Source organism: Mirounga angustirostris, unplaced genomic scaffold, assembly GCF_029215605.1.
Source record: "Mirounga angustirostris isolate CCGP_5_RB_7025 unplaced genomic scaffold, mMirAng1.0.hap1 SCAF_3, whole genome shotgun sequence".
Lineage (NCBI taxonomy): Eukaryota > Metazoa > Chordata > Mammalia > Carnivora > Phocidae > Mirounga > Mirounga angustirostris.
Window position 1 is genome coordinate 151,661,143 of NW_026991711.1, and position 16,768 is coordinate 151,677,910.

The 16,768-nt window shown below is 33.8% G+C and overlaps 1 protein-coding gene across 1 annotated transcript; it reads right to left on the reverse strand.

The window, feature by feature from the left end:
• Positions 1-7,989: 7,989 nt before the first annotated feature.
• Positions 7,990-14,731, reverse strand: MSTN (myostatin). Its single transcript, XM_045868351.3, has 3 exons — positions 14,239-14,731; positions 12,054-12,427; positions 7,990-10,019 (listed from the first exon to the last, which is right to left on the reverse strand). The coding sequence occupies exons 1-3, from the start codon at positions 14,609-14,611 to the stop codon at positions 9,639-9,641; spliced, it is 1,128 nt and encodes a 375-aa protein (XP_045724307.1). The 5' UTR covers positions 14,612-14,731; the 3' UTR covers positions 7,990-9,638.
• Between the last annotated feature and the right edge of the window lie 2,037 nt (positions 14,732-16,768).

A 16,768-nucleotide genomic window follows, 5' to 3' on the forward strand; every position in this document is an offset into this window, starting at 1 on the left:
GGGACCCCATCCTGGAAGGACTTGGTTGTTGTAGGCTAAATATTCCACACCTAAAGTGAAGTAGGAAGTAATATACAACAATAGAAGACTTAAAATTATTGATAGAATAAATGGAATATGAGAAGGGCTGCAGCTGGTCATTTCTGGACTGGACAGAAACACTGTTACCAACTACTGTTGGTAACATTCATCTGTACTGGTTGTGTTAGATTTCAAGAGGGTTCCTGATTTGACCCTTAAGCATCCTGTGTTACTGCTTAATTTTATGAAAAGAACTTTTGGATCTAAGGATCCATGTGGTCAGGATAAGTGTCCATTATGCACCATTCCACATTTCAAATCACTATCATGGGAAAGATAGTATTATAAATGGTGATAAATGGATAATCATTTGAAGAAAAATAAATTGGACACTATGACAAAATGGAGTTGAGATGGATTAAAGATTTTTAAAGTAGGGACGCCTGGGTGGCTCAGTCTGTTGAGCGTCTGCCTTCAGCTCAGGTCATGATCCCAAGGTTCTGGGATCAAGTCCTGTATTGGGCTCCTGGCTCAGCGGGGAGTCTGCTTCTCCCTCTGCCGGCCGCTCCCCCTGCTTGTGCTCACACACACTCTCTCTCTCTCATTCTCTCTCTGACAAATAAATAAATAAATAAATCTTTTAATAAATAAAGATTTTTAAAGTAAATAAGCCATAAAAATACTAGAAGAAAATATAAGATACATTCTAAAGTATAGAGACATGGTAGAAAAGGCCTTTCTGAGTATGACACAAAAATGGAAGCCATAAAAAAAGACTAAAATATGTGACATCATACAAATATTTTAAATTCTGTATGAAAACACATATACAAGAAATCACAAGGTCAAAAGACAAATGAAAATCTGAAAGAAATAGTTGTAGCTAATTTCTTAATATGTAGATTTTTTTTTAAAAAATACTAACCTAATATAAAAAATGAGCAAAGGATAAAAGCAAACAGTTAACAGGGAAGGAAATACAGATGATACTTAAACATGAAAAGATTAATAATTTTACTCAAAATAAGAAAAATACTATTAAAATCATGATCAGGTACCATTTTTCACCTACCAGACTAGAAATAGGAATGATGAGGGTGCGGGAAAATAGGTAATCTCATACATTGTTAAGAGAAATATGAATTGGTACAACCTCTATAGAGTACAAATGGGCAATATCTATTAAAATTAAGGATAATCATATGCTTTGACTCTGCAAAAAGATATTTTCGTGTACACACACAGACACAATCACACACACACAGGAGATGTGGCTCCCTTCCTTCGGTTTACATGGACATTGTCATGCAAACTGCAGCTACCTTTTAACCCTGAAGGGTGACAGCCTGTGGGCCTCGCAAACACTATGAGGATGACAGAGTGAAAAGGTAGAAAGAATCAAAGTCTTCATTGACATTATTGAGCTACTGATCTTACTGTACCTAGAGCTGCCTTATACCTGCACTTAGAGTTATGTAAGAGAATACATTTTCTACTGTTTCAGCCATATGAATTGGGGTTTCTGTTATTTATAGCTGAAAGCATTTTAAATAGATAAATATGTGTGTACATACATCATGTATATATCTATACACACATGTCTTTAAATTTGAGTATGGTATTACAAAATCTATCATAATCAATGTAACCATATCCTATTGTTGGAACATATGTTATTTCCAATTTTTAAAAATAATAAAATTGCAATTTTACATAAATGTTCATACCTTGATTTTCTATGGCTAAAATTTTAGAAATAAAATCACTGTATAGAACCTTTAAGGGTTTTGTTAAATATTGGAAGGCAACTGGCCAGGCAATGTATGGATTGTTCATTTCTGCTCACCCTAGATATTAACATAAAAGTGTACTGCATTTGTAAATGAAAGGATAGTAAGTAATTTTAATTTACATTTTAATTATTAGTAAGAATGAACACTGTGATTTATTAAAAGTTTACATTTTCCAGAGGTTACTTTTCAGATCAGAATCAGAAAAAAGAAAAAAAAGATAGCAAGTATTTAGCAAAATTTTAAATTCAAGAGTCTAGGGGTCAGGTATGAAATATAAAGTGTTAGTATATAAATTTAGTCAGCCAGAACCTATTACTATATCTTCTCACATAAAGATCTCATGAGCTGATGATGGGAGTGAATTTGATGGGAAGAGTGAATTTGATGGGAAGATCTGACTTTAGTCATTAGTCTTTTTTGGTGCCCAACCTCCTGGGCTGAGCTGGACATAAGGAGGAGAGACACATTACAATCCTCCTCTAAGTTTGGAGATTTGAGAGTAGGGGGATATTGTGCATCACTTTTTGGGTGAGGTCCAAACAGCTGATAAGCATTATTAGAACAGTTCCCATTGACATTACAGTGTTGCATCTATAAAGTAGAAATGGTGATAAAGCACAAGGGGACATGAGCTAAAAGCTGACATCAGTTTTGCAACAATTAGAAAGTTGTATTTTTTCACGGCGGAACTAATGACTAAAAAATTATACCACCACATTTGCGTTTGTATTTCTTCCGTCATATATGTACTTGTCTTAGTCACTCATTAGTCATGAGCAACTATGAACCCAAATTCTTCACTTTAAAAACGGACATAATAATATCTATATAATATGCTTTCTTCTTGTAAATAAATGCTCCTATTTCTTGTCCAAGATCTTATTTCTTGGGTGGTTTATTTCTTGCCAGGCTGAATGGAATATATAACCAGGTAATATACCTAGTCAACAAATATATGTATTTGGTCAACACAGTATATGTTGTATCAAGAGATATAAAGCCAAATTCGAGGCTCTGGTGTACATTCTGCCTTGAAATGACATGCTGTCTTTGGCCAATACCAGAAATCTTTGGTCAAACATCTGGTCAAGGTAGGCCTCGCTATTGATAGTCTGTCCACATTTATCAGCAAGGAAGAGAGCTCTGCCCACACTGCAGTTGCAGGGCTGTCTCTCCCAGGAGAGTCCCACTTTCAATGTTTCAGTCATAGGAATGCATCTTGACCTATGAGTAGATGGCACCCTAAATAGATTTCCATCAGTCCTATGCAACTTCCTCAGAATCCTATCTGACTCTGGAGCTGTAAAGAACTTTAGTTTGCTATAAGACACAGGTCCTGGTAGATTCTAGTCTTTGGGACAATTTTGCCTTCTGCCAAGGCACATCTACAAGTAGGGAAGACTATCCTCATCTACTCTTTTTTGTTATAATTTCTATCCCATGGCACCTGGCCTGGTTCAGAGCCCAAGATGACCTGAGTTTCCTTAATAGAATCCTTTACTTAGTATACAGGCAGCCATATAACTCATGCCATTACTTGAGTTGCTGAGAAGTATGAAGCTTTTCAGGAAGATATTCTTGGAGCTTGAAGCCAAGTAGTTGCCTCAATGACTGCCTGATTGTTTCCATTTAACAATTTGGATTTTCTCCCACAGTCACTTCAGTGTGCTCAGTAAATTGGTGTTTTATGCTTGAATTTTACTTTCAGAATTCTGTCTCAGTATTATGAGGATCTGATGTCATGATGTAGGCAAACGTCCTTGTATTGACATGTTTTGTTTTTGGCTGGTGGAGGATGCCAAAATTCTGAGTTCCACGGGAATAGAGCCAAGAGACGTTTGGCTTCTTAGTTGGAGTTAGTGTCCGTGGGAGCGGATCTGGGAAAGTCTTGTGGAGGATCCATGGCCAAAACCGCATAATCAAATTTTGTTCTGAATAGGGTCCTTCATAAGATGTTAGGGAAAAAAAAAAAGCATAACACTTATTGGGAAAAAGCTTTCTTAATAGAATAATCTTGAATGGTTAGTAAAATAAATTAAAGATGTTATTTAGTAGCTTAATCTATTTATATTTTTTGGTTTAAAGTTACCTTTATGGTTAATTGAATCAAATTTATCTGTTCCTTCTCAGGAGAACATTTCAACAGATCTCCTTAAGGTCAGAATCTAGGAATGTGTTTCAGATTTCTATAATTTGAATCCAGTGAATAGTATTTTGCCTAGAGTGCATATGTAGAACTAATAAAGTAAAATTTAAAGTCAATTTTTAAAGAAAGTACATATGTGTATTTAATTAAAAATTACCTTTATTATGGAGCAGAAATAATAACATTACATTGTTAAAAACTTTTATATCTTATAATAATCCAAAACTGGAATCAATGAAAACTAAACATGTACATCTTTGCTTCATTGCCAAGCTATGTATTTCTGTATCAGGAATATTTAGTGTAATGTTAAACCATAGCTGAAGTGAACTATTCAACTTTTATAGCAGATTATTAGGGAGTTATTTGTCATTATCACATATACATTTTATGCTTGTCAGGTAAAATAGGCAGCTTCGTATATAGAATCTTATGTTCAAGAGTATCCTATGTTCTTGACAGAATATAATATTTATTGAGTTATTTTGATAGGTAATCTAGTAAAACATACGTAAATGTTCCCTCCATTTAGTGTTTTAAGTGGCAACAAAGATAATTTTGCCATAAACCATGCATGCTATCTACTTAAAATGTACTCATTTTCCAAAGACATTCTCTGTAAAATTCCATCTGGACATGAATGAACTAAGTTTAGTACCCTTTTGCATTGCTTAACATCTTACATAGGGTTGACCAAAATGAGTATAGTTTACTTTGATAGGTTTTGCAGTGTGTAAACTAGAACTGAATGACCATGGGAATGAAATTTCAACACTATTCATCGCATGTCAGACAAGTCATGATTGCATATCACATTTTAGACTATGGTTTAATTTCTTAGTTATATTATAGGGCATTATTCATGTGTCTTATTTTAAAAAGTAAGCATCTGATATTTAAATGAATTTTTATCATGCTACATTTTTAATAAGTAATATTGGGATAAATGATCAAAAAGTATAACTGATCTGGATTTCTATTTCTTATATAATTAATATATAAATATTAATGCTGTTTCCTTGGGCAATTTGATTAATCTTCTTTAGCCTCAGTTCCCTCTATGAAATGAGTATGACCATAATAATACTTAACTTTCAGCATTATGAAGATAAAATTACATCATTAATGTGAAAGCACTTTGAAAACTTAATTATTAATACATTATTATTTTAACTTTTTATTACTATATACAATAAAGTAATGGTTTTAAGTGCATATGACTATAGATTTCCCATTAGAGTCTATCCGTCCAAGAAAATCTCCAAGTTGATAAAAGATTTGTTTAAATAGATGTAAATTGTGATAATCCTATGAACATTTATTGAGTGTCTTCTATTGACTTTTCCCAGCTTACAAATCATGATTCAGAGCCTTTTTGTTTTTGTTTTTAGCTTTTCTGCATTTCATCCTTTGAAATCATTCTTCTCACTCTTAGCCACTATGCATTCTTATCTAGCATTTTAGAACTTTATCTCAGTTCTTGAACCAATTCTCTTATAACTTTGGGCAACCCTCTCCCTAGACCTCAATTCTATTTTATGTAAATTAGATGATCTCTAACACCTGTTCCGGGTCTCATATCCTATGACACTGACCCATTTCCATCTCTGTGTGCACATTTTTCTGCTTTGCTTATCATCCTCTCTTTGTCCTCCTTCTCGTTAATACCAACTCTACCCTCCCCCACTATAATGCAGAATCCAGTAAGGATATATTACAAAATATAAACATTAAAAAATATAATTTCACTCTTCCATTAGGGCCTGGTGAAGAATTGTAACCAGAGCAATGAAACATTGTGTCAAACTGCTCTTAGTTCACATCCAGGCTGGTCACTGAGGTACCTCTCATTGTCACAGTTCCTCAAAGTTCTCATCTGTGAACTGGGAACACTAATGTCTTGCAAGCTGAGCATGTCACAAAAGTGCTTAGCGCAATTCTGGTGCTCAATAAATATTATCATCTCATACCCTCCTAATTCTGACGCCCACACATCAGTAGCCCTGATGATATCCTGATTTTGTTTTTGACACATAAATCTGAATTCATACTTTGAAGTCCTTTTTATTTAGTTGTATAGTTTAATCTATCACAGAGTTGCCAGTGGTGATTGGGTGATCCTTAAGAACAAAATGTTTTGGTATATAGTAAGGGTTTTAGCCATGTTAAGACATCCAGGCTGATTTGAAATTTATTTTCCTTTAGCAACACTCAAATTGTTTAATGAATAAAGCTCATTAATTGGGAAGCAGTCTTTATAAATATATTGTATTATTTCTTAAAAAATAATTTTTGTCTTAAGAAGAAAATACAAGAGTTTGTAAATTAGGTTCTATGAATGCACTCTAGGAAAGCCCTAAATTCCCTGAAATTATATGCAAATTGTGAGTTTTATTTCTTCTGGTGAACTGTCTTTAGTTTTCAACAGATTCCAAAAGGGTCATTGATATCCTAAAATGTGTCTGTCATGGTTTAAAGTGAAATAAATTTGTTCTCATTTTTGGGCTAGAATAATTTAGTTCTAATTTAATTACTACCAATATCAAATTACTGCCTTCTTCTTTTAAGAAAATAAGGTTCTATGCAAAAGTGCAAAAACCAAATTGAATACAAAAAGAGTAGAGTAAGGACACCTGGGTGGCTCAGTTGGTTAAGCGTCTGTCTTTGGCTCAGATTAGGATCCCGGGGTCCTGAGATTGCTTCCCACGTTGGGCCCCTTGCTCAGTAGGGAGCCTGCTTCTCCCTCTGCCTGCCGCTCCCCCTGCTTGTGCTCACTCTCTCTCTCTCCCTTTCTGACAAATAAATAAATAAATAAAAATCTTTTAAAAAAAAGTGTAGAGTTTGGGAGAGTTTTTCTTTTCATATTTATGTATGTATTTTTAACTAGTATAGATTTGTGGGAAGTATTACAAAACAGTCAGAATATTAAACCTGATGTACCACGTTGAACTTTACATGATGTTTTCTGAAAATCTCAGAATTAGTATGATATCATAAGTGAATATTCTTGGGGTGCTTAAAAGAAAGTGATGAGTGATGATGCCATTTCTGGGACCTAGGTAAAATAGAAAAGGAAATGCCTAAGTCCTGTCACAAAAGAGATTGGACCTGATGCTTTCTTTCATGGTCATATGGGTTTCAAAGAGGGCTCCTACATGGTGAAGTTGGTGATGGGATCCTGGGGCTGCATGGGAATGGTGAGTATAAAGATTAGGGAGTCCTGTGACAGGGTCCTTAGAAAATGAGGGTGTTCCTTCCTCACACCATAGAGGTCAAGGTCCCCAGTTATTTGTCCTCCAGAGCCTAAGGTATGTTAATGGGCCTATTGACCCAGACTTTTGGATCAGGTATATTCATGGCCCGAGAAGTAGCTTCTGGTGTGTGTAATTCAGAGTGGCCTCACCTCATCCCTGTAGTTGGCCCTTCACTCACAGGGACAACCCTCTTACAGTTCCAGACTTGTCAATGTTAAATGTATCAGTATTAAAACTAGAAAAAGTACTACACTTAGGTTGTATGAGTGTAAAGTGCTGTAATATTATTGATGGTTAAACATTACATTTATGTTAATTATAAATTACTTATTTAGAAACCATATACTAGATAGAATTTTAACAACCTCTTCCATTAGATTTAGTGACCCTTTATAGCTAAGTTACTAAACTGATAAAGGGTAGTGGAGAGTCCACTTCATAGACATTATATACAATGTTACCCTTAAGGATTTCTAGATACTTTATAATTGCTTTTCAATTCAATTTGAAAATTCCTGCCTCCAAAGCTCAGATAAATGTGCCAGTATCATTAAGTGCTAAGAAAAAAAATGCAGCTTCCCAGTGTCCCTGTGGTTTCTTTAGAACTTGTAACTCTAGGACTATATACCCTTGCCAACTGCAATGCATTTGGAAATTGAACCTATGAAAACATATAAATAGTTTTCAGGTCAAGATAAAGAGAAATGAAACAAATATAACTAGTCCTTGCTTTCGTATATTTAAAACAACTCAACCAGAACCAATTTAACAGGAATTTCACTCATGAGAACTCCAGTAGCAGAGCTAAAATTCCCAAACCAAACTTTTATGCTAAACCATTATACTTTTATAGTAAAGTGAAGTCAGAAATCCAGAATTAGTCATTATAACATAAAAGTGTTGTGTCTTTCAAAAAAGGTGAAAACACTTTAATATAATTTATATTGTTTCTACACATTAGGCATAAGAAATAATTTCACTTAGTCATAAGTACAATGAATTTGATTAACAAAATCCTGATTTACAAAATAGAAGTAAATATATGCAGAAATATATTCATTATCAAATTATAAAATAAAATTAACAATTCTGTTATGCTATCATCAGTTTATTATTTTGCATTTCAGATAATAGAGTTAAATCATTTTGGTATGTTTAATAATATTTATAAGTATTAAAATAATGGAACGTTGAGATTTGAATGCAATGACAGTAAACCATTGAAATTTCACATTCACATGATACAGCCATCATGAATCCATAAATGAATGTTAATAATGTAAAAAAATATAAAATAATTGTAATATAACCATCTAACCATTAGCATATGGAGTTTTAAGACCACTATTTAATCTGCTAATTTGCTCTGAAATATAAGCAGTTGCTTTTCTGTGATACATGACATGTCTTTGTGCCTTAATACTTAATTTGAAATGTGTTTATCGTAAAAATATACCAAAGTAAATAAAAAAGGAGACACTTATTTACAAAACAATATTGTATACATATTATATAAATGCAATTGTTTCAAAGTCTTTTTATACAATATTGATAGAATCAGTCATTTCCATTATTTTATCATAAAAACTACAGTGTTGCAAAGGCAGGCTGTAATTTTGAAATCCTGATTAAAAATGAATACTTTTTGGCTGCCTTTTAAGATAATGCAGTTTCTTCAAGTATGCTACAGAATTGAATGCTGACCTCTAGAAAAATGATTCTTCTTTCATTAAAGAAAATCCATTCCCCATTTGGAGGTGTATGAAAATGCACCTTAAGAAAGGAGAAACTTATTATTTTACTGAATGTTTTTTTATTTGATAAACCTGGTAATATCAGCCATTCAGCGTATTGTATTAGCACCATTGGCATGGATTGTTAATGTACTGTACAGATCATAATAGGGATGGGGACTTGCAAATGGTGTACCATCCCTATTTTTGTGGAATTTCATCTTACCAAGTATGCTATTATACAATAAAAATTCAAGTGTTTAAGGATGATTCAAATGATGGTATGTAACAATCCTGCATTTCACCAATACTACATATAGATATTTCTGTAGATATTAAATGATACTGTAAAGAAATAGGCTTTAAAGCATACTCCTTTAATTCACCAGAACACAAGGAGAATTGCTTTCATTTACCTGGATATGTTGTAATATATATGAACATAAATGTAATTTGATCTCCTTGTTCAAAAACTCTGGAAATCAGTAAGACTTTTTATTGTATGATTTATTTTGATGGTTAAATGGCAACCATTGCATATCTTATCTCTTTTAGTCCATATACTGAGCTTATGCTTAAGTGACTGTAGCATACTCTAGGCTTATAGCCTGTGGTATATAATTTCACAGTTTCAAAATTGTTGAGGGGAAGGCCTTCCATGTTTTAGGAAGTTATGAACCAAATATAAATCTCATGAGCACCCACAGCGATCTACTACCATGGCTGGAATTTTCCCATATATTATTTGTTCTTTGCCATTAAAATACAGCATATTAATTGGAGACATCTTTGTGGGAGTACAGCAGGGGCCTGCTGAACCTCTTGGGTTTGCTTGGTGTACAAGATGAGTATGAGGATACTTTTGTAAAAACACAAATTCACACTCTCCAGAGCAGTAATTGGCCTTATATCTTTTGGGTGCAATAATCCAATCCCATCCAAAAGCTTCAAAGTCCACAGTTAGAGGGTAACGACAGCACCGAGATTCTGTTGAGTGCTCATCACAATCAAGCCCAAAATCTCTTCTGGATCTTTTTGGTGTGTCTGTCACCTTGACTTCTAAAAATGGATTCTGTGTGAAAAGGAAAAGAACAATCAATAATATGAAGAGGTCCCGGAACACTTTCCTACCTCAAGAAGTCATTATTGAAGAAACTAATCATTTTGCTTATGCCACATTTATTTTTTAAAGACACAGCATTAAGGAATTTTAATTTGCACTAGGCTTGATTCTTCCCTTATGGCTCATAAGAATATAGCAGCAATTCTAATTCCCTGTGGTCAGACCTATGTCTTCTTAATTTCTGTTTTCCCCAGCTTCCTGGCATGTAATAGATGCTCTGACAATATTTATGGGAATAAAGGGATGGAGTGAGGAGAGGGGAAGAGGAGGGAAGACAGGATGGAGGAAGGAAGAGGTTAGTTCTCTCTCTTCCTGATGAAATATGTTGGCTAAACATGTCTGATGACTCCTGGAGGAATAGGTATACTCATCCATCCTCTGTTCCCTAGATCTATACTTGGGGAAAATTGGCTATTAAAACCAGAGCAAATAGTTACCTCCCAACACTATATGGATTGTAATAGGAAAAAGAAAGGTAGGGTAATGGAAGTAGTGGTATGCATATTGAGTTGGAAAGAAAAACTCTTAAGAGAGCAAGGAACAGAATCAGAAGATACAATATTATTTCATTTTAGTCTTTCACTGAAAAATGTTTCTGTTCATATATTTAAACAATAATTTGCTAGTTCCTCCCTTGCCCCAGTCTTTTAATACATTTGAGACTTTTCCTTTTATATGGAAAAATCTGAGGAATGTGTCATTAATAATTATGTTTAATTTGTTTAATAATAATCTGTTTAATAATACCTAAAAGTTGTCACATTACCAACTTTGATCACTAAAATGCTATCTGTAAAAAAAGAATACTTTCTTAAATAATAATAGTTTTTATCCTATATCAAAATCAAAATAGACCTGGTAATTATTGTTATTTAATATTATTAAAAAATAGCATCATTTTGTGAGTCAATCACATTTTATGTAGCATATTCAAAGAAAAATTAATCATTTGGAAAATTATGTAATCTTCTAAAGAATATGTTTTTATTCAAAGTAGACTGACTTACTGATTATAGACTCTTTATAACCAAGACCCTTTAAGAACTAAAAGGATAACATTTATTGTTTGCAAGTATAATCTTTTGTTCTAAATTATGTCAATAGATGGAAGCAAAATGTATGGTCATATTAAGTAAGTTTGGGAAAGCACAGGTAAGCCAGAAGAGTAACTCTAAATTTATACTAGGATTTAAAATGGTTTTTATAGATTTTTATAATATGTAAAGTATTGTCATCTTCTTGGCCTGATATTAAATTAGTTGGCATTACCTAAGTAAACTCTTGCACAAAAATGGTAAGGCAGCTTAGAAATAAGCTAGGTGACAAAGGTTAACTAAGCTGGAAATTTTAATTTTATTAGGGGTAATTCACAAAGTAATCTACATATACATTAGTGCATAAACAGTCTGCAAAATAATAAACATATTTATCATGATGGACCTTAAGTATTGTATATTTAATAAGATGTAAGCCTAAACATATCATACTTAGTTAACTGCTATAAATAAAAGCATTTTATTTTCATTATACTTTTTCAAGTTTGTTTTTTCTGCTTATTTAATCCAAAAAATTTCAACACACTTGGCATTCTTCTGAGGAAAAAAATGTTTTAATTTGTTGGATATGTAGTAGAATCCACTATGAAGATTTCATGTTTTTATTCATGTAATCATGTAGCATATCAATGAAAAGAACTTTATATTTCATTTCCAATTCAAAAGAACTCCCTCAGAAGTTAAGGACTATGGCATAACTGTTTTTTTAATCTTCATGCAAAATAAAAGTATCAAGAGCGTGTTTCATAGGATATGAAATTAGGCACCTACTTTTATTGGGTACAGGGCTACCATAGGGATATGGTAGCCCTGTCTGGCTTATAAGCATAGGAAATGAGTAGTGATTTTTTCCACTATTATTCATTCACATGATGAATTAAAACGTAACAATGTTTGTTGTTAGATGTTATTTTCAGTTATCACTTACCAGCCCATCTTCTCCTGGTCCTGGGAAGGTTACAGCAAGATCATGACCATTCTCATCTAAAGCTTTGATTTCAATGCCTAAGTTGGATTCAGGCTGTTTGAGCCAATTTTGCAACACTGTCTTCACATCAATGCTCTGCCAAATACCAGTGCCTGGGTTCATGTCAAGTTTCAGAGATCGGATTCCAGTATACCTTGTACCGTCTTTCATGGGTTTGATGAGTCTCAGGATTTGCACAAACACTGTTGTAGGAGTCTTGACGGGTCTCAGATATATCCACAGTTGGGCCTTTACTACTTTATTATATTGTATTTTAGAGCTAAATTTAAAGAAGCAACATTTGGGGTTTCCTTCCACTTGCGTGAGAAGATCAGCTATAAATGAATAAGAAAAGAAAAATAGTTATTGAAATTATTTCTCATAAAAAATGAACAAGTCCCTTTATATTAATTGGTAAGCATTTTTTTTCCACTGGAATAGTAAGTGCATATTTTAAAGTGAAAAGCCATGCAGAATTTCATTCATAATTCAGAAAAATATCAAAGAAAATAATTACTCCAGCTTTTCAGAATTTTTTAGATATATATTTTTTCAGCTATTTATGAGGAATCTACTCCCTCTCCAGAGAACCGTGGACTAAGGAGAATTCTATGAAAGAATGAACAGTGGATGAAATTTTAAAATGATGATGATTAGAGAGAACAAGAGACACCGTGGAGGAACATCCACTTAGAATTCTTTGGGAATCTGAGTAGTTACACTTACGGAGCAGCTGTACCAATCAGTCTGGAAGAAGGAACCCTTCCCCCAAGCCTGAATTACCTGGGGACAAGACACACTGAGCAACTAACTGAGCCTGGGGAATTAGAAAATATAGCACATCTGTTATGTTTTGGCTCTGGAATAACCCTAAAGGAACAAAACAAATCAGGTAATTAGCACAAAAATGTGAATGTTACATTCCAGCTATCTCAAAAGTTAGAAAATACTGTCTTTAGAGACAGGTTGTTATTGTAAGCAGAAGCACTAGCAGTTTCTTTCCTTTTGTTTTTCCAAGATTGTTTACAAATAAGGGAAATCTCCTCCAGGACTGTTTGATAGTAGAGTCTTAAAGGAAAATTATTTGTTGCATTATAATGTGATTACCTAATAAGGAAAACAATATTTGAAACTGTTCCAAGTCCTGTTTACAGTGTAAAAAGCACTGTTTAAAGCAAGACCAGACATAGAGTATGAAATCTTTCTTGTCTTGCCTTCTCTGTTAAGGTGCCTTTCTGCCTTTCCTTGAGTATAGTTTTGAAGTGACTGCAACAGGAATGGTATGAAATCTATTATCTTTCAGAAGCAAGGTAGATACTATAGGTAATAGCTTCCTCCCTCTTATGAGACTAAAACAATATTTTAGAGGGTTATTAAGCAATGTGCCTGCCTGGAAATAGGCACACCGGGGACTCTCAACAATTGTGCCATGGTCAAGGTATAAGTGGGACTCTGTGAGCCATAACCTATTTAATTAAAATGTTTATTTCCCAGGCATTTCCTGATAATTAGCTCATGGTTATCATTATGCTATGTTTACGTCATCATTGGTCTTCCTAATATATTAAATTTTTTAAAACATTTTTTTATATTCTCCAGTGTCATAGCTTTCAAGATTAAATATTATAATTTGTGAAGAATATAAAAACACTGTGAGAAATAGTTTTGAATAACGGAAGTCATTCTAGGCATTTTGCAAATGCTCAAAGGAAGACCTTTCTCTATTATTAGAGGGGAAAAAACCTTGTTATTACAAATGCACATTTCAGGCAACTAAATGCAATTATGAAAATTCATGTAAGGTTTTAACGTTGCTTGCAGTATCTCCCAATGATTGCCTTGGTGGTACTCAGCTGTGAAATCATAAGCATGTTATATTTGTCAGATTAAACTAAACATGAGTGCCATGCAAGCATTTACTTTTTATTTCCTTTTGGCTTTTTAGCTCTCCAACAAAACAAATAACGCAGCAGATTTCAGTCTCATTAGTATATTTCTCATGAAATCTTGAAAAAAAGAAACTCTTCCTTCCTACTTACATACAAGCCAACAGCTTGTTAAAAGAGCCTGAAAATAGATCTGTTTCTCATGAACACTAAAACCACAGTCAGCGGAATTGCTGAAATACACTAAGAGGGCTACTCACACTCGGTGGGCATGGTAATGATCGTTTCGGTCGTAGCGTGGTAATCATCATCTTCCAAAGAGCCATCACTGCTGTCATCCCTCTGGACATCGTACTGATCAATCAGTTCCCGGAGTGGAGGAGCTTTGGGCAAAAGTTGTCTTATAGCATCTTTGCTGATGTTAGGAGCTGTTTCCAGACGAAGCTTACTGAGGATTTGAATTTTTATGGCTTCTATTCTCGAAGATTTAGTGTTTTGTCTCCAAGTACATGCATTACACAGCCCCTCTTTTTCCACATTTTCTTTTTGCTCACGGTTCTCATTTAGATCCACTGGACCAGCAACAATCAGCATAAACAGGTAAATATAAACATAGATTTGCAGTTTCTGCATGATTTTAAAATCAGTACAATCTTTTTTCTTGTTCTTATTTCTTCCTTTTACTTTTGTTTTGCTTTTGAGTAATGCCAAGCAAAATTTTAATGCCTGTACAGTCTGAGAGACAACTTGCCACACCAGTGAATCTTTTATACTGTATTCCAAGTGGCTTTTTATATTCCAACTTTGATGAGACAAGTGTCGTCAGGATCTATGATTGGCTCTTGCTCCACAATGAATCTCGCTGTCAGAGGTTAAAACCCTGTCTGTCACAAGTCACCAAACAGTATTTTGTTACAGTCAAGGGTGAGCTGATTCATTCGACTACTTCATAAAAAAAATAAATCTACAAATAATGAAAGATATATGTGACATTTGAAGAATTAAAGTCTATGTTAACAATAATAGAAAGTACACTTAAATCTTATTAATCTTTATATGTGAAACTCAAGTTGTAATTTAAATAAGTAAATCTTAGTTTTACACTTCATACTTAAAAAGTTGAAATATTGCTTCCTCAAAAGTTAAAATGATTATCTATTATTTAGGCAGGCATTTGAAGTAAAAAGAATTTTATTTATTTTATTAAATTATGTTTAGTGCTGTGTAATTAGGGAAATATGAATTTAAATAAGGAAGACCTGAATTAAAAGAAAAGGTAAGATTGTGCTACTAGTAAAAGATTTTCAGCTATAATTTGAGAAACTTGTTTTCCTGATTAAATTCTTAGGTCATGTTAAAAATCAACTTATTATAATGTTATATTACACGTGGAATTATTTTGAAATAATTTAATGTTTTTTACTAATATAAAAATTGTGCTCACTTTTTGGCCGATTATTATTGTTATTTCCTATTCTAAAGTTGCAGATTAATATTACTCAGAAGCTCTGTTTCTTCATTGTTTATTACCAAGAGGATAATGTCAGCTGTAGAAAAATCTCTGAACTTAGAACAAGGAGATAATGGGTTTTATGACTGGCAATGCAGCACTTACTACAGTTTGCCTCAGATTTCCATTGATAAAAGTAAAAAGCATAGTATCTATTCTCCATAAATTATGTCAAAATACTGTGTGCACATACGAGTAAAAGATCACCATTATAAAGGGGTGTCCATTTTTTGTCCCCCAATACTAAAATTGGTTTGCACCCCTTTGCCAGTTTCTCATTTTGACCAGCAGGCAGACACCTGGCAGGGATTTGGGGTGAGGTCTGGGAGCAGAGAATGGAGCTTTTTGTTCTCCAAATTTAAGGGGCCTGTGTAGGGATCAAACTCTCAACCTTAGCTTTGGGAGCCAGGAGATCTAATCAGTTGAACAGTTAAAGAGCTAAGCAAACATAACCAGTGAGAAACAAGCTGTTTCCAGGCCACAGGAGATTTCTTCTTCCTACTCCTTTTTGGGAAGCTAAGGACTCCCAGGAGAGTTAGTCCATTATTCTGCTGCACGCCCCCCCCCCAAGAGAATGCAGTGGCTCATATCAAATATTTATTTTTTAGGTCACTACCACTTTTGCACATTGTACACTAATTTACTGCCTCAGTGCACTAAAATGCAACTCAGTAGCCTGAAAAGTTAATGCATTTTCATCAAATTCTTAAGAGGTATCTACATCTCTTGAGAAAAAATGGCCTTACATAATGCATTAGATTTGCCCATCATTAAAGATTAAGGAAAACCAGACACAAACCAGATGCCCTGAAGGATTTCAGATACTCTTTATTGTGGAAAAATATTAGATCAGGCTTATAAAGTTTTATTTGGTAAATTTATTTTTCTATGTATAAATCCTGGCAATGTTATAAACATTGTAACATATGCTCCTATACACTTCTGAGTAAGTCAAACTTTTTTTTTTTTTTAACTTGATTAGATTTGCATAGCAGTTGGGAACTCGGGCTCTGGAATCAGGTGGACCTGAGTTCAAGTCTCAATGTTGCCATTTCTAACTACTGATAATGGATGAGGTCCTTAACTTCTCTGACCTTCAGATTCCTCATAGAGCTTTGGGGGGATGTAATTTAATAATGCATGTAAATTGCTGAATATAGTGCCTGTCATATAGTAAGTGATTGATAAGTGTTACTTGAGTGCTCAGTCTTTGTTTCCTGCAGAGAGGTGTGAGATCATGCTTAAATATATCCTCCCCATGAACTAGAACTGCTTTAGGT